Below are 20,177 nucleotides of genomic sequence, written 5' to 3' on the forward strand. Positions count from 1 at the left end.
GGATTTCAAATCGAATAAGCAAGCAGGCAGCCTCCTTCTGCCTTCTAGTGCTCACACTGAGGAATGCAGGGAGACACCACCAGGACGTGAGTCGGTGCCCGGCTGCTGCTTCTCGCTTGAAATAGTCCTTGGAATGTTTGTGTTTTACGATGGAGCAGCGTTGAAACATTTCATTGCTAGTCATTGGAATTCTGTCTCGGTTTAGAGGATTCACAGGGAAATTCCGGCACAGAAGTGCTCAGTTAGATCTAGAGCAGGCATAGGCAAACTCTGGTCCTCCAGATGTTTGGGACTACAGTTCCCATCATCCATAGCTAACAGGACCAGTGGTAAGGGATGATGGGAATTGTAGTCCCAAACATCTGGAGGGCCGGAGTTTGACTATGCCTGATCTGGAAGTTCATTTATATCTCCTGCGTCCTGAATCGAGATGACTTGGGAATCAAGGGGGGGGAGAGGAAAGTGCTGCCGCCCTTGGGGTCCTGCCTGAGAGCTTCCCGGGGTGCCTGGCTCATAACAGGGCACTGGATTCGAAGGACCTTTGGGTGCTAGTAGGATTTCATCTGGCTGTGCAAGTTTGGGCAGCCCTGTCCTCCACTCACTGAAACTTTTGAGTAGCCTTCAAGGGCAGTTTCTGATGTGATCGTGGAATGTCCCGCTTTTCCTTACGATGTCCCTATTTTCATTGGAGAAATGTTGGAGAGCATGGAGTTATGAGCCGTCTGAAGGAGATCCTGTATAGAGAAGGGTTATTTTTTAATGTTTTGTGTTTTATTAGAAGAGAAGAGTTTGGATTTGATATCCCGCTTTATCACTACCCGAAGGAGTCTCAAAGCGGCTCACGTTCTCCTTTTCCCTTCTTCCCCCACAACAAACACTCTGTGAGGTGAGTGGGGCTGAGAGACTTCAGAGAAGTGTGACTGGCCCAAGGTCACCCAGCAGCTGCATGTGGAGGAGCAGAGACGCGAACCCGGTTCACCAGATTACGAGTCTACCGCTCTTAACCATTATGTTTTTATATATGTTGGAAGCTGCCCTGATTGGCTGGTGCAACCCAGGAAGATGGGTTGTTTACTATTAGGAAATAAACAACTATCTGACTTTTAGAAGACATCTGAAGGCAGCCCTTTATAGGGAAGTTTTTAATGTTAGTATGTTCTAATATATGCTGTGAGCTGCCCAGAGTGGCTGGGGAAACCCATCCAGATGGGTGGGGTATAAATAATAAAATTGTTGTTAAAATTATCGTTATGGAGTGGGACGTCCCTGTTTTCATCGGATAAATGTTGGCGGGTATGCCGTGTCCTTCTGCCTGATGCATTGTAAACCATGTGGGGCGGATGCAGTGGCGGAGGAAGGCTCCACGCTACCCGGGGCGGCAAAAGGAAACGCCCCAGGGGCGGGGCGTTGTGACGTCACGACGGAGTGCCGCCACCGCTTCTGCAGCCCCCTTTTAAGCCCCCTCTGCGGCTCAAAAGGAAGCCTGCTCCCGGGGCGACTGAGCGAGCGGCGGCACGTGGGGGTGACAAGCGGCGGCCCCTCCCGCCACTCCCCACACACCGCTGGTCACCCGGGGAGCAACAGCGCTGCACAGATGGGGTGCTTGCTCAGCCGTGTTCTGTTGCTCCCGGGGTGACGGAGGGAGCGGCGACGCGCAAGAGTGGCGGGAGGGGCCGCTGCTTGTCACCCCCACCCTCCCCTGTCACCCGGGGCATATCGCCCCCACCGCCCCCCCTAGAGACGCCCCTGGGTGGATGGTGTTTAACACGCCCTGGTTAAGTATCCCCCCCCAATCTGTTTTGTGCAGGAAAGGAACAGAATCCTAAAAGCAGCTACTCCCAGGTCTGCTACTCCCATCTTGCAAAAACCTAGCAGAGCTAAGGAGCAATACATGAGACAGCAATGACGCTTCACACCTTCTAATCACTTCTACACCACAAACTGTTGCAGAAGCAGCACTAAGCAGGCAAGACACCTTTCTGCTGGTCTGAAGCTTTAAAACGGTGCATTATTTTTGGAACTGAAACTTTTACCTGTAGCAGCACATTCAGAAAGTGTAGAAGCAGGGGCCGTCCTACGGAAGCAGCCTGAAATAACATGAGTAAATCAGATCCTGCTAGGTGTTGCAATAGATTTATAAAACACAGGGGGTTGGACTACACCAGGGCTCAGCAACCTTTATCAGCCGTGGGCCGGTACACTGTCCCACACACCGTGTGGTGGACCGGACTATATTTTGAAAGGGGGAAAAAATGAACGAATTCCTATGCCCCACAAATAACCCAGACATGCATTTTAAATAAAAGGACACATTCTACTCATGTAAAAACATGCTGATTCCAGGACCGTCTGCGGGCTGGATTTAGAAGGCGATTGGGCTGGATCCGGCCCCCGGGCCTTAGGTTTCCTACCCCGGACTACACGACCCTTTGGATCCCTTCCACCTCTACGATGCTGTGATTTTATTATAGATGCATTCTCCCGAGTTATAGTTATTTCACAGAGAGAGAGAGAAATAGTGTATGTTGTGTAATTTGTTTTTCAACGTTCAGATAACTGAGAGAAGAGGCAGGATGAAACATGACCGATACAGTTTTGTTTTACGGTTCAGTACTGTTTTTATTTTGAATTACATATGGGAGTGGGCAGCACCCTCATCGTTTCAGTGTTTGGGGTCTCTCAGAGTGCCCATCCAGCCCTGGCGCTGAAGGAACCCACAGCTGGCAGCTACAACTGCCCAGCCCAGCTTCTGGTGGTCTTCCTCGGCCTTTGCAAACAGTGGCAGTCCTCCAGGCGCTTGGAACCGCAACTCCCAACAGCCCCTCCTAACATGGCTGTGCTGGCAGGGGCCTGATGGGAGTTGTAGTCCATAGAGAAACTGGAGGGCAGCAGATTGCAAAAGGCGGAGCAAGGGCTTGGCAGGACCAGAGTGGACAAGACGGACTCAGCTTGCAAAGGTCTGACATCTCGCTGGGTTTCCATTTGTCACACAACCCATGTTATTTGGCAATTTGGCAGTTCGTCTTTAGCATCATCATTCACAGCAGCAGGGGGAACATTTGGGCGGAATTAATCCTCTTTTGTTTTGAAGAGTGCTTTGATTTCACGTGCCACAGAAAGGACCGCTTGGAGCCTGGCGTCCTGGTCGTCCAAGGGCCAAAACTAAAGCGTGGCCTTGGAATCCGCCTGTTTTCTACCCCTGCAGCCGGAGGGCAGAGCTCTGCAGCCCCCTCAGGGGTCTACGTTGGGGGTGATGCTGCACGGGGCTGGAGGAAACGCCGAGAGGTTTCAGTGTCACTTCCACGGGGAAATGGTCACTAACAGCCAAGGCCTGAAAAAGAAAGGAAGAAACCGCGGAGTTAGGGGAAACAGGAGGCTGGCTTGGGGGGGCCATGCAGAATGACCCTGTAGTCCAACCCCCTGCGATGCAGGAGTCACAGTCAAAGCATTCCTGAGAGAGGGCCATCTAACCTCTGCTTAAAATCCTCCAAGGAAGGAGAGTTCACCACTGTCCAAGGGCGTCCGTTCCACTATTGAACGGCTCTTACTGTCAGTTTCTCCTGATGTTTATTTGGAATCTCCTTTCTGGTAACTTGAAGCCATGGGTTCGAGTCCTACCCCTCCAGAGTGGCAGAAAATAAGCTTGCTCCATCCTCCATGTGCCAGCCCTTCAGACATCTATCAGAAGATGGCTATCGTATCTCTTCTCGGTCTCCTCTTTTCCAGGCTAAACATCCCCAACTCCCTGAACATTCCCTGCTGTTTAGGGTGAATTTGTTTCTTCTAATGCACACACACCTCTCAACTGTCCTGTTTCAACAGAAGCCAATCCCGACTTCTGGTTGGATCCTGGAATGCCCGTTGTTTTTTGGTTCAGCACTCTGCTGCAAGTCCTTGTGCCAGAGCCCTGAGCCAGCAACACTCCTTTTTCCAGTCTGGCACTCTGGCATGTGTCAGTTGAGTTGTGCCCGAGAACCGGAAGGAAAGCTGCTCATTTTGGGGGTCTCATTGTTGGAGATTCATTCCCCGTGAGCAGTCATGGGTTTGTTGTCTATCACATGACTGGGTGTGTGCTTTGATTCCACAGGAATGGGATGTGACGAAGACAGGATGTTTGTCTTACTGTGTTCCCTGAAGTGGGACTATTGTCCTTTGTTCTCTCTCTCTTTGCTGTCTGATGTTAGAGAGAGAGGGAGCCATGTTGAAGTGCTCCATGTGTGTTTATATGTAAATAAAGTAGATTAGCCTAAATGCTGAGTTGCTGAGGTCTGTTACGCAACTGCGCAAACCTCTGCAGATCCCTAAGTGTGCTGATGTCTTCTGGCTTCAGTCGCTGTGATGTTCGGACTGAGGAATGCTTGAGAAGCTCCCGAACGATCACCCAGGAGGAAGGGAACATGCCAGTCGGGCATGTGTCTCTGCCAAGGTCCTACTCGTGTGTAGGACATCCTGACACTCATGACAGTGGAAAAGACTCCCTTGGGAGGTGGTGGGCTCTCCCTCACTGGAGGTTTTCAAGCAGAAGCTGGATGGTCACCTGTCATGGCTGTTTTAGCTGAGATTCTTGCCATGCAGGGGGTTAGACTAGAGGACCCTTGGGGGTCTCTTCCAACTCAAAAATTAAATTATTCTAAGACCGGAGCTCCCCATGCCCAGCCTTGTCGGCAGTCACCACCCATCCCTCTCCCACTCTGGGAAAACTTTTGCAAGAGCTGCTCACATCCTTCTGTTGCAGGTTGAAGGTCTGCTGGAAGTCGTTGACTTTGGCTGAGCCGGGCAGGATGGCGCTTCTGAGTCTAGGGCCGGTTGCCACAATCCTGCAAGGCACCACAAGGGCACAGTTACATTTGGGAACCTGCTCCGCAGGGTGCGAGGGCAGCCCCCACCCTTAGGTGACTTTAAAACAGGTCAGAGCCATTGAGGCTGCTCATCACCCTTGTCAATAATATTTAGATACCACTTCATAGGCAAAATCCCTAAGCAGTTTACAGAACACACAGTCAAATAATCTTTGAAAAGCAAAAAGCAAAATGTATAGACAAAAATTACCAAAACAAAAACAAAAAAACCCAACAACACAGGGAAACCATCAATAAAACCTTCAGTTAAATATCAGCAAATAATAAAAAAGAACAATGGGATGAATCTTATTATTGTTGGCATCCGCCTGTCGAGAGACAATGGAGTATGCCTCTGGAGGCGAAGTTGGTTAATCTCAGGGTCGTGGGTTCAAGGCCCCCATTGGACAAAAGATTCCTGCATTGCAGGGGGTTGGAACAGACGAACGGTGGTCCCTTCCAACTCTATGATTCTATGAGAATCGCAGTGCCTGCCGTGGCTGCAGAGACCAGTAACTCAATACTGCTGCACTGTTTTTGCAGTCCCAAAGTGGCTTGGGGGGGCGGGGGGGGAGAGAAAGAGCCTCTGGTCCCTGGCCTCCCGACACTCACCTGTCATAGGCACAGTAGGTGTTGGTCACAGTGGTGTCTGCTGTGTCTGGGATGAGCCACTGGAAGGCACTGTTGGTGCGCAGGCGGATGCGGGGCCAGTCCTCAGGCCGGACGTAGGAGCAGCCAGCATTGAAGTCCCCCAGGAATAGCATGTCCTGCCAGGAGGAAGAAACAAGCTCAGGAGGAGGTTATGAATCCCCAGGAAAGACACTGCTCAGAGTTGAAGCTGACCCTTGGGCAAGGCAAATACACACACGCATGCCCAGTATGAAGTGGCCCAGACCCTGCAATCGTCCTCTGAGGCCCGTCTCCATGTGCCCCTCTCCACGAAAGGTCTGGAGGGTGGCAACGTAAGAGCAGGCCTTCTCTGTGCTGGCTCCCTGTTGGTGCAAATGCTCTCCCCAGGGAGGCTTGCCTGACATGTCTTTAGACGCCGGGCAAAAACATTCCCAGGCCTTTGGCTAATTAAACCATTTACGGCATTTTAAACCGGTGGACAGTTCATTACTCTTATGTGTTTGTGTGTTGCCAACACACACACAAAATATTATTATTACACACAGGGGTTCTAGGTGCTCAACCAGGGCGCATGGAAATGAGGCACCGTGGAGCCTGTGGTTTCTTTATGATATATGGCTTATTTACACATACAAACCATACCTGAGCCTATGACGGAGGAGTTCACAGCATTAACATCACAAGAGGGTCTTGTTTCTCCCATAGCTGCCCCACAGACATCAGCCGCCGTGCTCTGACCCTCTCTCCAGCCTACCGCATTTAACAGACTGCAACTTTTTTCCTCCAGGTCACATCCCAGCCAATTCTAAAAATCTAAACCCCAGCTTTTGTTCTTTTCACTAACTAGCTAAGAGCTGGAGGAAGGGGCCCACCTGCCTTCCTTTCCTTTCTGAACGGCTCATCTCCAAGGCTTATGTTTTAACATTCCCCTTGATTAAATTCTAACTCCTACTGGACTGAGGAATTTAGGGGAGTCTGATACCATGGGAGCCAACTCCTAGGGGCCGATGTACCTTTGACCCCCCCCCCCCGCAATACAATAGTTAAGGGGGCCAAGTGGGGGCAAAGTTTTTGTTTTTTTGTAAGCAGCCAAAAAGTGACATGATTTATTAATATATGGAGAAGCTTCACAATTAGAACACAACCCAAACTGTACATTTTACAATCACACTCTATTTGTAAATAGTTAAAAAGCCACCAGCGACTTTTGAATCTCTAGACACAACAGCTAGAATCAAAGCAATGAAATGAGAGCGTCTTTCAGCGCAGTCTTCTTTCTTTTCTTTATCCTTGTTTAGTCTTTCATCCTCCAACTAACCAAGCTTCAGGTGGGAGGGGGCAAAGTTGACGGGCATTGCCATTCAACTGGTGTGTGTACCATGTCATGTGATCAGTTATGGGGTGCCGGGCTTACCTGCCTCCCCCCCCCAATATTTTATTCAAGTTGGCACCCCTGTCTGCTACCCACAAAATCTTAACAATATACATATAAGTGGGGCTGGGGTCTCCACAATGCCCCCCCCCCCCGATATTTCTCAAGCAACCACCGATGGCTTCCCCGCTGGCAAGGAAAAGTCACCACTTTGTGGGGGAGCACTTACATCTGTCCCCCACTTATCTCTCACATCCAGGAAGACGTCGTAGAGGGCATCCATCTCGGCCACTGCTTCGTCGGGAGCGGCGTGCAGAGGAACCAGGATCACTTCCCCCACCTCTGAGGGAGAAGTCGCAGTTAAGAACATCCAAAGAGCATCTGCTGGGTCAGACCTGTGGCCCACCCACTCCAGCATCCCCTTCACCCGGAGGCCAACCATACACACACACACACACAGGAAACCAGCGAGCAGGATCTGAGCACCAAAACCCTGCCCCGTGGTTTCCACCAATCAGGATTCAGAAGCATTGCTGCCTCCAGCTGGGGACACAGAGTATGGCTTCTCTCTCTCTCTCTCTCTCTCTCTCTCCCCCCCCCCCCCAATTGCCTTCTCCTCTCTTCCCCTGGCTGTGCCAGACCTCTTGCCCCAAATCCAGTTGTGGGATGTACCGGTAATCCACTGGGAGCAATCAAATACAACATTCCTCGCTAGAGTGGACATGCAAGGGGATCTTTGGTCCAGCCAGTCGAAACTCCCTGTTCCTCCTGGCCTGGAGCATCCTCCCTTGCAGGTGACTAGAGGTGGGCGTGGCCTTTCCAGACCTGGGAAAAGGACAAGGCAAGCTGCCACTCTCTCTCTTTTCCATCTTCCTTTCGTCCTGCGAACTTCCTGGAATGAGCTGCTGTCCCCCAGGTCATCTCCCTTATGGGATAAACCTTTTTTTTTATACGTTTGTAACTTTGAGCCTAAAGCCTGCCTTCAGGGACCACACTGTGCTCTGCCTGATCGTGAGTAAACTTTCTTTTTATTGCTTATGAATAAGACTGTGGACAAGCCTGATTGAATTGCAAGTTGTCTTAAGAAACTCACACACAAGTTTGCAACAAGTTTTCAATGGGAATGTGAAACTCTGCTAAGTAAAGGAACTCGCTAGCGCAGGTTAGGAAGGATATTAATAAACAATATATCCTCTCCTGGCACCCTGAACATTCCCACACTAGGGATGCGGCGTGGAGAAAATCACCCTGGCTTAAGTGTGTCCAGGATCTAGGCCTCCATTAATGGGCTAGGGAGGGTCTGGGTGCTGTTGCGACACCCTCCCTGCCCAGTCTCTTCCTCGACCTCTGCCAAGCGGGCGCCTTCCAGGCGCTTCGAACTACAACTCCCATCTGCTTCCCCCACCCCCACCTCGGCTGTATGATGCTGGAGCTGGTGGGTGCTGTCACCCTAAGGACACACCTGGAGGGCACCCGGTGGATGGCTGCCTTGCGGGTGGCTCTCCTGCCGAACCGGCCATTCTGCCCACGACCACATTGTCATGGCAACCCTTTTGTTTTACTTACTGATTTTCATAACACCTATATACTCCTTGATTGTTAAAAAGGATTCAGTGTTGTTTACAAAAAGAAGAGCACCATAAAATTATTAATGGGGGGGGGGAATAAAGCATTCGGAAAATCAAGAGCACCAATAAACTAAAAACACATTAGCATGATGGATATCTTGGCAGACTTGGCAAGATGAGGATGCCCCAGCCAGAGAAGAATGGCAGATCAAGTTGGTGGATTATGCCGAAATGGCAAAAATGACCGGAAGAATAAAAAAATCAGGAAGACCAAAATTTTAATAAAGAATGGGGGATATTCACAATTTATCTTAAAAACCCATTGTAAACAGTTAAAATTGTTGGTAGGATTGGAATAACACTTTTAGTTTAATGGTGAATTTTGGATATAATGGAGATGTGAAAGATTTGGATTATTATAAAAGATGGAGGAGGAAATGATTAATAATGGGACCCACAAAAGGAAGGAGGGAAGTCCAGGAGATTCCATGGAATCTTGTCTTTATGTTGTATGTTGTATATGTGATTGTAAAACTGCAATTTGAAAATCAAATAATGTTGGGTTTTTTTTTAAAGTGAAGCTGCCTGCCTGATATCAAGAGGCAGGGAGTTCCAAAGTGTAGATTCCACCTCACTGACAGACTGATTTCTTTCAGATGCGGAGCGTTATGTGGCACCTGCAATGGTGCCAGGAGGTGGCAGGGCCAGTTTCTCCTCTCCCTGGGTGCCCAGTCGGCTGCATCAGCTGAGAGGGGGAGGCGGGGGCTGCTTACTCGTCTGAGGTGCCGCAAATTTCACAATGAAGGGCTCCCGACTGAAGGTGTCGTTCCCGCAGGGCTCACAGCCGTCGTCATAATAGTAGCTGTCCAGGAGAAAGACGTCGTCCGCCCTGTGTCGAGAGAAGGAGGAGGAGGAGGAGGACAGAGGCAGGTCCTTTCTTGGGTCCCTTGCAGGTGATGGGTCAGAGTCTGTGACCACCAAAGGGAGGAGGTGACAGTTTGCAACCAAGTCTGGGAGAGGCACCGAGGGCATCTCCACGTCCTGGGAGACTTGTGCCACCTTAAGGGCGAACAAATACATCATGGCACGAGAGCTGACGAATTACAGCAGCTAACAAGGGGGGTGGGCTGGGAAGTCATTTTCAAATTTGCGTTAGATTAGAATTACAGTAATGTTGAATTTGTTTAAAAAACTGAAAAGCAATAAAAATTAATTGGCCAAAAAAAGGAGGAGAGATTTCATGGATTATAGTCCACTGCACCAGAGTCCTAGTTATCCTGAGTTCCTGGTACACACACAGTTGGGGCTGGAGGTGGGGGGTTATTGTTATTAATTTGTTCCCAGGGTGGGTTGCAACATTACAAGGCAACATCACACCAACATATTAGAAAACAGTTTAAAACTTTATGTTGCAGCCTCTCCTTTAAGCTCCCAGATAGGTACCAGCCAGTTGCAAAGTGTTGTGGGAGGCAAACACAAAATATGTAATTACAGTGCAATCGCATCTTATGCGGGGATTCAATTCCATGGGTTCCGCATGTATGCAAAAGTGTGCAAATTCATATCCTTGGAAGCATCCTCATGCGAGCGCCCTGTAGTTTCTGGAGGCGGCACATGAGAGTTTCTCACCCCACCCTCGCCATGCGAGGCAGAGAGCTAAAAAGTTATTTTTCCACATGGAAAGCCCGGTACGAAAATAACCTTTGAGCTCTCTTCCTTGCTTGCATTTAATGCGTGGGATTTAAACCAGACGGCTTTCAACCGTGTATGGTTGAAAATGTGTGAGTTAAATGCACATTAATAGCCATCATGCTTTGTAAGTGCCTGTATTTTCCTTCCAGTAGCACCTTAGAGACCAACTAAGTTTGTTCTTGGTATGAGCTTTCGTGTGCATGCATTCAGATGTGTGTATCTGAAGAAGTGTGCATGCACACGAAAGCTCATACCAAGAACAAACTTAGTTGGTCTCTAAGGTGCTACTGGAAATTTTTTTTTTATTTTATTTTGTTTTGACTATGGCAGACCTACCTGTAACTGTATTTTCCTGCACTGCCTTTCCTTATACCTGTATTTACAGTTCCTCACCACCAGCAATGTAAAGCTAACTACCTTCCACTCAGGACCCCACGTCCTGCATCTGATGAAAGTTTCTGCCATAACACTTTTGTTGTTGTTAAGGTGCCGCACAGGACTGTTTTGCTGCTAGAGTCACGTGGCTGTTGCTGCTGCCCCTCTGGAAATCTCCCCTCCAGTGATGCTCCCCCCTGCCCCCCCTTACACCCTCAGCTCTGCTTGAGACTCTCACCTGTAAACGAAGAGGTATTGCTCCTTGTAGCTGTTGCGACCCAAAGGCTTGCTGACCACATAGCTGTATGGATATGGTGACGCCCTAAGGGAAGATTAGCAACGAAATATATTCAATTTGCCTGACTCTAGGCAAACACAGGAAGAACAGGAAGAAAGTGGGTTGGTAATCTGTGGTATTGCCTCTTGCTTAAAGAGCTGCCATCTCACTCATCCCAACAACAGCGGCTGCAATGTTCCCCTTTTAGGGTGTGCGGTTGCTGGGGCCGAACCCAGGGCAAAATTCCTAGGATTTTTCTCTTGCTGGAGAAAAAGGGATTTTGTCAGGACTTGTCGTCCCCACCACCCTCCCAGTCTCCCCCAATCCTGGAGTGCTTTGTTCGAATAAGTTTTGATTGCACCTAAAAGCCACTCAATCTCTAGATACCCCCTTTTCACACACACACACCCCAAAAAAACCCTCACTGGTTCAGTCGGTTCATCAGCTTTTTCACTGCGCTCAGGTCGGCATCTCGGACCTCCTGGATGAGGGTGATGTCATACAAGAACAGAATCTGTAAGGAGGCAGAGCAGAGAGAATTTCGCCAGCTTCAGGACTCAAGCTTGGATGAATGCGAGGAGCTGGATGTTGGAAAATAGAAGGTGAACAGCGGGGAAAGGTGGGGGTGTTCTGGTATGTTGTGGGTTTGTGGCGGGGTCAGTCTAGATGATGCCTTGAGTCCCTTCTAGTTCTGTACCCAGTGAGGTTAAAAGCTGAAAAGAGGAGTTTGCTGAACTAGTTAGACTGGTTGCTTTGTAAGACAGTGGCCTTAGCACCCCACAAAGTGTGAGCTGGATTGCAAGAGCTACAACTAAGTGATGGTGCCCACCAGGAGGCTTTCCCCTCCCTCACCTAGCTTGTAGAGGGTAAAAGATAAAAGGTGAAGGACCCCTGGACGGTTATGTCCAGTCAAAGGCAACTATGGGGTTCCACAGACAGCTTTCCAGGTCATGTGGCTAGCATGACTAAACTGCTTCTGGCGCAACGGGACACTGTGATGGAAGCCTGAGTGCATGGAAATGCCGTTTACTTTCCCGCCACAGCGGTACCTATTTATCTACTTGCACTGGCGTGCTTTCGAATGCTAGGTTGGCAGGAGCTGGGACAGAGCAATGGGAGCTCACCCCATCATGGGGATTCGAGCCAGGAGCTGGTGTTTCTCAACAGACAGCTTTCCGGGTCATGTTGCCACATGACCTGGTAGATAGATGAACAATAGCCAGTGATGTGTGAGCAGAAAGCAGGCTGGAAGCTTGAGACACACAGACCCGTTTGCTCTGTGCTGGATCCAAAACTGTGATTAATGGAGAAGCAAGATCTGTTGGGGTGTTAATGCTGCGATCCCCTATGCACAGGCTGCATAAATGTGTAAATAAAACCATACAGTATGTCCTAAAGACACCACCGTCTCCGCTGACTTTCGTTCCAAGGAAACTGCACCCTGAATAAGTGCCTGGCACCCCTGGATTCTTTCAGTGCCGAGAGATTGGGGTGGCAAGCGACAGCTATCTTCTATGAACATTGAAAATGAGATAGTCGAAGACCATAAACCCCAGCCGGATTGCTAACAGTGAGTGCGGAAAGTTTCCAAGGGTCCATGGAGCATGTCTGCACAATGTTAAGCCGTAAAGATTGCTTCTTTGGAGCAGTGGCGTAGCAACGGGGGGCGGAGGGGGTGGTCCGTTCCCAGTGCCACATCCCAGTGCGACAACCCCCCCTCCCCGTGCACGTCATGTTTGCCGCTCCGGGTGACTGAGCAGCTTCCTACGCCACTGCTTTGAAGGATCCCAACCTAAAGCGTTTGAATGAGAACCCCTGGAATAAGTGTCTCTCGCTGGAGGTCAGGTGGACTCACGCTGACGATGAAGTCTGTGACGGTCTCATTGGACAGCTTGCTGTCTCCAAAGGTTCTTATGTTGAAAGCGCTGACTCTCAAGCAGAGGGTGGGCTGCAGGAGGTGGGCTGCCATGCTAAGGAAGACCAGCAGAGGCACTGATGTCATGGTCCTTCTCCTGCGCAGAGACAGATGCAATCCTGCTGGTTAGAACCCTCGGGAGGAGGAGGAGGAGGAGAAGCACATCTCCCCTCCTTCAACTCCTGCCTTCTGCCAGAACTTTGCTGTGCCTCAAAATTCTAAATTAATTCTGGAACCGGAGTGTATGCGGTTAGCTGCAGCTGCCAGTGCCTTCACAGTTCGCCGGGATCTTTCCTCTCCCCCGACACCCCATATTCCTGATATTCTGCACACGCTACGAAAAAAGCAATCTGGGTGTGATTGCACATTCTGGTGCCACCTTGGGCCTTTCACTGTGGAGCCTTCACAACTCCAGAGCAGGTGCTCTTGCACATCAGCAGACGGCAAACGGAATCTTGGTATACCTGCCCATCCATCTGCACCGCTGTTGCTTCTGCAGCGCTTTGCTAAATCGCATGATGTGTGTGCACTGATAATGACAAGGAAAGGAAAAGGCAGAGATGAACAGCGGGTGCCAAACTGCACGGCCTGAGCACTCAATGAAAAATTGGGGAGGTGGGGAATTAAATGGAGGGCTCCTGGTGTGTTGGCACCGGTTTGGGAATGGGACAGACTGATGAAGATGAGGGACTATGCCAAAATGGTGAAACTGACCGGGAGAATCAGAGACCAGGACGAGAAGAAGTCTAGGAGAAAATGGGGAAAATGCCCAATGTTCATTTAAAAGAACATTGTAAACAGTTAAAAACTTTGGCAGGATTAGAGTAATACTTGTAAAAGACAAAATGTAACGGAAAAGTTAATAATAGATATAATAAATTGGAAGAAAAGGGATAAGTTGAATAAAAAGGGACGGACAATGGAAACCAGAAAAGGGCAGTGGGGAGTCAAGGGATTCTGCGAATCCTAAATGTAAAGGTAATTAATATGTTTAAATTAAAATTTGTTACATAAAATTTAATACAAAATATTTTTATTTTTAAAAGGGAATGAGACAGACTGGGGAATTGGGAATGCCAAAATCCAGGGAGAAAGGCAAGTGATAAATTTGAATGCATCCCTCCTTAAACACACAGCACACACAAACTGTCAGAGGAAAGCAGTTCTGCTTGCTTGGAGTGAGCCACTTTCATGGGGATCACAAGCAGGTCATCCAACCCCCCCCCGGTCCCCCAGTATGTCTGAAACCCTAAGCTTAGAAATAGACATACCCCCCCCCCAGATCCTAGAATGAACACGTTCACATTGCACTATGCCACTAATCTGTACCTGTTTATTTATCACAGAGCATCTGTGGAAACGGAAGGGAAACTGCCAAAATTCAATAGAAGCAGAAACGGCAAGGTCCGGCTTCTGTGTCAACTGGCCCCCCAAAGACCGGCGAAAGAGCTTCAAGAGGCAGGAGAGCTGCTACAAATTCCGTCCCCACCAAAACTTTAGAGAGAAAACTGGGCAGGTGCAAAAGGAGGGAGCCCTCTCCGTGCATTGACCCTCCGACCGGACCCTGCTCTCACCCACCCACCCAGACCCCTCCAAGCTGGAAGCTCTTACATGTTTCCTGAAGGTTGTGGGCCCCCTTCCCTCGTGCAGACAAGGAACCTGCTGCAGCTGACTTGGGTCTCTGCGTTCTCCCTCCAGGCACACCTCGGCGAAGGTCACCTTTTCCTGGTGAAAGACATTATTGTTTCTTGGGTGGGGGAAGGCTTCTGCTAATTCCTCTTTCTCCCACTGAGTCCCTTGTCTTTCCCAGGGCACCAGAGCCACTTCTGGGCCAGGGCCATAAATTGTGAGGTAGGCGGGGGGGGGGCACTCGTGCTCAGAACCTTTCCTCTTTCCTACCTTCTTTGTTGCCTCCTGATAAAGGGGTCGTAAACTCCTGTGTGAGGGACGTGGGTGGCGCTGTGGTCTAAACCACTGAGCCTAGGGCTTGCCGATCAGAAGGTTGGCGGTTTGAATCCCCGCAATGGTCCCTGCTCCTGCCAACCTAGCAGTTCGAAAGCATGTCAAAGTGCAAGTAGATAAATAGGTACCACTCCGGCGGGAAGGTAAACGGCATTTCCGTACGCTGCTCTGGTTCGCCACTTAGTCATGCTGGCAACATGACCTGGAAAAACTGTCTGTGGACAAACACCGGCTTCCTCGGCCAGTAAAGCGAGGTCCCTTTAACTTTACCTAAACTCCTGTGTGGGATTTGGCCTGGTCAGACAGAATAGGGAGAGGCAGACGTGGTTGCGATCCAGGAAGGCAGGAAGGTCAAGATGATGCCCCCCAAAATCAAGGGCTGTGTTTGCAAGCCCTGAGCCTTTTGTGCTGGACCCCACATCTTCTGCCCCCAATTTTCTTGTCACCTTACAACACACACACACACACACACACACACACACCCCTTGTAATTTTCTCACAGGGCAGTTGAGCTATGAAGCACTGTGCCAGTGAGCTACCCCACCCAGCCACCCACTGTCTTTATTTCCTCAAAAAGCTAAATTTGCACCAACTGTGAGCAGGTGTGCGCCATGTGCCCAGAGCTTTCCCCCCAAAGGACTTAGCAATGGCCCTGATGCTGGGAACGGCCGGCTCTCATCCACAGCCATGGTGTGTCCGTCTGTCGCTGTGTATTAGCTGCATCAAGGAAGTCTTGCACTCAAAACTGAAATCTACGTGGATGACAGATTGCATTGGGTCTTTTTACCTTCGCCGTTCCCGATCATTGGGAGATGGTCCATGCACCCCAGCTTTCTTAAAACACTTCACAGCCATGACCTTGCCGGCTGTTTACTTACTATTATATTTGTACAGGTGTATGGGAGGCATATGGCCGCTTTCCGAGGAGGAAAAATAGTAGCTGGGTACGGCGTGGGGCTTTTATTGCTGTTGTTTTTCAAAATCGCTCCTCTCGAAGCAGATAAGAGTCAAATGGAAGTTTCCACAAACACAGCCAGCATTCTGTCTGGCTGCAGAAACATCGCCCAGCTGATACTGGACACCAAGAGTAGCCCAAATTAATTGATTTGCACTTCAAAAACTAGCATTCAAGTAGACCTGCACAAAGGTGAACGCCTCTGGAAAGGTGTGTTCAGGGAAATAAAAGCAATAATGGGGCAAAATGTGATCAGATGTCCAAAGCTGGCATTACTTAACCTTTATTCGGGAGATAATACTGTTATGAATTTCTGAATGCCAGACTCCCCTAATCCCTGAATTGAATTGAATTTATTTATTACGGTCAGTGACCAGCTTGTGAAACACAAATGGAACGACAATCCCAAAGGCAAAACAAACATTTAAAACAATATACAACAATGGATTTTAAGTTTAAAAATGTGGCAGGCATATAAACACATAAAAACTTTAAGATAGACTACCACAGAGAAGTGATCCCTGGATCTAGCAAGTATTAAAATCTAATTAAAGCTAATATAGCCGGGGAACCAGGCTGAGGGCCTTCTCGGTAGTGATGCCCACACTGTGGAATGCCCTCCCATCAGATATCAAGGTGATGAGTACCTTGGTTGTCGAATGCCTTGGTACTCGTACGTTTCGGCTCCCAAACAGTCGAAACCCAGAAGTGAGTGTTCTGGTTTTTTAACATTCTTTTGGAAGCCGGACGTCCGATGTGGCTTCCGCTATTGTGCGTGCCTGCACAATTAGGAGCCAATTGGGAGCTGTGCCTTGGTTTCTGAACGTTTCGGAAGTTGAACAGACTTCCAGAACGCATTCTGTTCGAAAACCAAGGTACGGCTGTATAACCTTAGAAGACACCTGGAGGCAGCCCTGCATAGGGAAGCTTTTCAAGGGCTAATGTTTCATTATGTTTTATATATGTTGGAAGCCCGGTCAAGAGTAGCTGGGGCAACCCAGTCAGACGGGCAGGATACAAACAAACAAACAATATTATTATTACTTCTTCCTGTGTTGGGGTGATTGCCTGGGTGATGGGCCATTAGAAGAACGAAGAAGAAGAAGAAGAAGAAGAAGAAGAAGAAGAAGAGGAGGAGGAGGAGGAGTTTGGATTTGATATCCCGCTTTATCACTACCCGAAGGAGTCTCAAAGCGGCTAACATTCTCCTTTCCCTTCCTCCCCCACAACAAAACACTCTGTGAGGTGAGTGGGGCTGAGAGACTTCAGAGAAGTGTGACTAGCCCAAGGAGCGGAGACGCGAACCCAGTTCCCCAGATTACGGATCAAGGGGGCTCGGTGCGAGACCGCAAATGGGTGGCCCCCTCCCCCAACAGATAAAGTCAGGGTTCAATATCAGTTCAAGCTTCCGGGCTCCCCAAATGAAGGTCTGGCACTGGACAGGTCTGTGCTTGAAGCCCAGCTGCGCAGCTGCACAGTTGGAGAGCAGCGCATTGCCCGTTCTGCGGCCAAGGACCTGAGCAGAAGGCTTCTTCCCAGGCCCAGCTGGGCTGTTGGCTGCAGCTCTTTATTTACATCCCTTTATCGCCAAGGATTTATTCTGGCCTTGAAAGGCACCTGTGGCTTTTGAGCTGACGCTGCAAAGCAGGAAGGGTGGCACTGAACGTGTCTCTGTGCCCCTGCATGCAGCCCAGGCCTGTTATTTTGTCAAGGCTGAAAGCCCAAACAGCCACAAAGGGATCTTTTGATGGGCTGTACCCCCTTGAGTCAGATCTGCGTCCCCCTCATTCCTACTGCCCTGGTCAATGCTATCCTGTCTCCTCAATCTTGTGTCTTCCAACGTCAGGGTTCAAACAAGGTACCAATGAGCTCCACTGGATTATTATTATTTTTTGGCTTCTGTTTGAGAGGCAACGGAGCATGCCTCAAACTGCGGCATTAGCAGCACCAAAGTGATTTCTCAGGGGTGCAAACCTGGACACCCCCCCCCCAGCCTCGCTGATGTGGTCCAAAGGAAAGCAGAGCAAGACGCTTGGCACCAGCTGGGCTGCAGGAGTTGATGGAAGGAGGCGCACAAGGCACCATCCAACTGTCTCAGGGACTCCGGATTTGTGAAAGACTTACTCCTTAAGTCTTTCTTCCCTTCTTATCACACTGGATTATTTTAACAACATGATAATAAGAGAGAGAGCAAATAAAAAGTAAAGACGATCATGTTAGTCCATATGAAGAAGGGGGGAAATATTCCGAAATCCACAATTGGGCAACTCGGTTGGCACAAAATCCCAACCCAAATGCCACAAAAGAGTGACAAACTTTCAGGTTATCTAGATCTCCTCATCAGGGCAAAATGTTACAGCTCCTATCTGGCCTGGTGAAAAATGCTTGCCATTATTTTGAGATATCATGAGTTGGTCCAAATACTGTAAAGGGGACACGGGTGGCACTGTGGGTTAAACCTCAGAGCCTAGGGCTTGCCGATCAGAAGGTCGGGGGTTCAAATCCCCGTGACAGGTGATAGGGAAACCGGCAGGGGGAGCGCTCTTCCCCGGAGGCCTGCTGACAAGGCGGCCAGCCGGGACTCACCGGATCGCCTTTAGGACACTTCCCCTGGGCCCCCGAAACCCCTCCACATGTTTCCCCACACGGTCTCACAAGCAGCACACTGATTTTCCCCCAAAACCCCTTCAAAAGGCTGTACATAAAGCCTAAAAACCCGTACCGCTTCGCCTGTCAGAAGCGCTTCGCTACACACCATTTTCTCAATGAGCGGCAGGCCCGCCAATCAGGAGCATGCATTCAGCTCAGCCTGCAAAATGGAACGTTCAGCTCAGCTACTATGATTCAATCATCACCTTCACACTTGACTGAACGCTAAGTGGGTATTGACAGGCTCCCTGCTGGGAGAACAATGGAATCGAAACCAAAATGTATCCAGTTGGGGAAACTATTAATTATAACTTGCAACAATGTATCAAATGGACAATTTAGATGCTGGGTGGCCTGTTTTGACAGCTCGAAATGTTTATTATTGTAAAATCCATAACTCCTGAACGCAGTGTCCAATCTGCTCAGTTCGAGTGTCTATCTTCTCCTCAGGAGATGGACTCTCCATCCCCTCGGTTCCCGCCATCCTCCGACCATCAGAAGTACACTTTCTTGAACATATATAATTTTTGGACTTTGTGTCGATGACCTTCATAATCCTTTCAACAGGCAGTCACGTCCTCATCCAGGTGTAAGAGGAAATGCACCCCTCCCAATAATCCACTCAAGCTCCATCCATCAGTTACCATAGTAGCAGACATCCTCCCAAGGATCCCCTATTGTTCTTCCCCGGTGGAAACTCTCCATGTGTATTGTACCCACCCTTAAACCATTTACCTGTTCCTGCCACCTTGATCGTTATGCTAAACTTGTTTTCCCCATATGCAGATCCTGAAAACCCCCCCTTCCTCCTGTCAATCATCTGACGTTTTTCCCCATGTGATGATGACGTTCCTGAAGTGTATTCTGGGATGTTTTGTGAAGTTTTAAAAGTCCATGTCACCCCTTTCCCCGTTGAACAGTCTTGGCTGCTCCTGTTGCGCAATAAAGCTTCTTTGCTTTACTTTGCTCCTGGCTGGCTTCCTCCTTGATCTCCGCAGAACCCGTGGGCTTCTCTCATAGGGCCAGGTGGGCAAGCACACCTGGGATTTTTCCATAACACAGGGTGAGCTCCCGTTGCTCGGTCCCAGCTCCTGCCCACCTAGCAGTTTGAAAGCACGTCCAAGTGCAAGTAGATAAATAGGTACTGCTCTGGTGGGAAGGTAAAGGGCGTTTCCGTGAGCTGCTCTGGTTCGCCAGAAGCAGCTTAGTCATGCTGGCCACACGACCCAGAAGCTGTATGCCGGCTCCCTCGGCCAGTAATGCGAGATGAGCGCCGCAACCCCAGAGTCGTCTGCGACTGGACCTAACGGTCAGGGGTCCTTTACCTTTACCTTTTACCGTATTATCCAATTGTGGATTTTTGGAACTAAGACAAAGAGGCACGAAACTTTTAGGGGCCAGACAGAAGATAAAGCTCTCTGAGCCTGCTCACCGAAAACTCATTTTGCATGACACTGAAAGGGAGGTGACCAGGAAGGGTTAAAATAAAATTATTAAACAAATGTGATATGTGGTGAAGAGAACCCTGGTGCTAAGTAAAAGCAACTTATCAGTTCTGATCTGGGATGGGGAATGGGCTGCCTTTGCTTAACACACAAACACACACCTCTCATCCACCCTGCAGTGTATCTCAATCCCAGCACTGGCTAGGTAGCCTGGAGCTGGTTGCTTTACACCTTACAGGGCTGTTGTTATTGTAAAAAATGAGGACAATTCCCCCATCACCTCTATGAACCTGGCTTGGAACTCCCAAGAGCCTACTGGATCAGACCAATGGCCCATCTATTCAGCATCCTGGTTAGCCTCAGTAGCCAGCAGGGCCGTAGCTAGGGGGTGGTGAGGTGGGCCCCCGCCAGGGGCACAGGTGAGGGGGAGGGGCGCAATATCAGCTTTAAAATATGTCCACAAATATGTCTATAAATGAAAGTATTGAATACTGCCTCA

General features: G+C 49.4%; 1 protein-coding gene across 1 annotated transcript; it reads right to left on the reverse strand.

Annotated features, from left to right (window-relative positions):
• Window positions 1–2,536: 2,536 nt before the first annotated feature.
• On the reverse strand, window positions 2,537–14,389 carry DNASE1 (deoxyribonuclease 1). The gene is made up of 9 exons (XM_033167162.1): window positions 14,279–14,389; window positions 12,608–12,764; window positions 11,178–11,266; window positions 10,714–10,797; window positions 9,182–9,297; window positions 7,070–7,182; window positions 5,451–5,605; window positions 4,721–4,817; window positions 2,537–3,331 (listed from the first exon to the last, which is right to left on the reverse strand). Coding segments are annotated over exons 1-9 (951 nt in total). The 5' UTR covers window positions 14,281–14,389; the 3' UTR covers window positions 2,537–3,193.
• Between the last annotated feature and the right edge of the window lie 5,788 nt (window positions 14,390–20,177).

Source organism: Lacerta agilis, chromosome 13 (assembly GCF_009819535.1).
Source record: "Lacerta agilis isolate rLacAgi1 chromosome 13, rLacAgi1.pri, whole genome shotgun sequence".
NCBI lineage: Eukaryota > Metazoa > Chordata > Lepidosauria > Squamata > Lacertidae > Lacerta > Lacerta agilis.

Coding starts and splice junctions, on each gene's coding strand:
- DNASE1 (XM_033167162.1), bottom strand. Junction 11,267..12,607: donor TCACAGACTTCATCGTCAGC/GTGAGTCCACCT, acceptor GCCTCCTTACAG/ATTCTGTTCTTGTATGACAT. Junction 9,298..10,713: donor CAATACCTCTTCGTTTACAG/GTGAGAGTCTCA, acceptor CTCTCGACACAG/GGCGGACGACGTCTTTCTCC.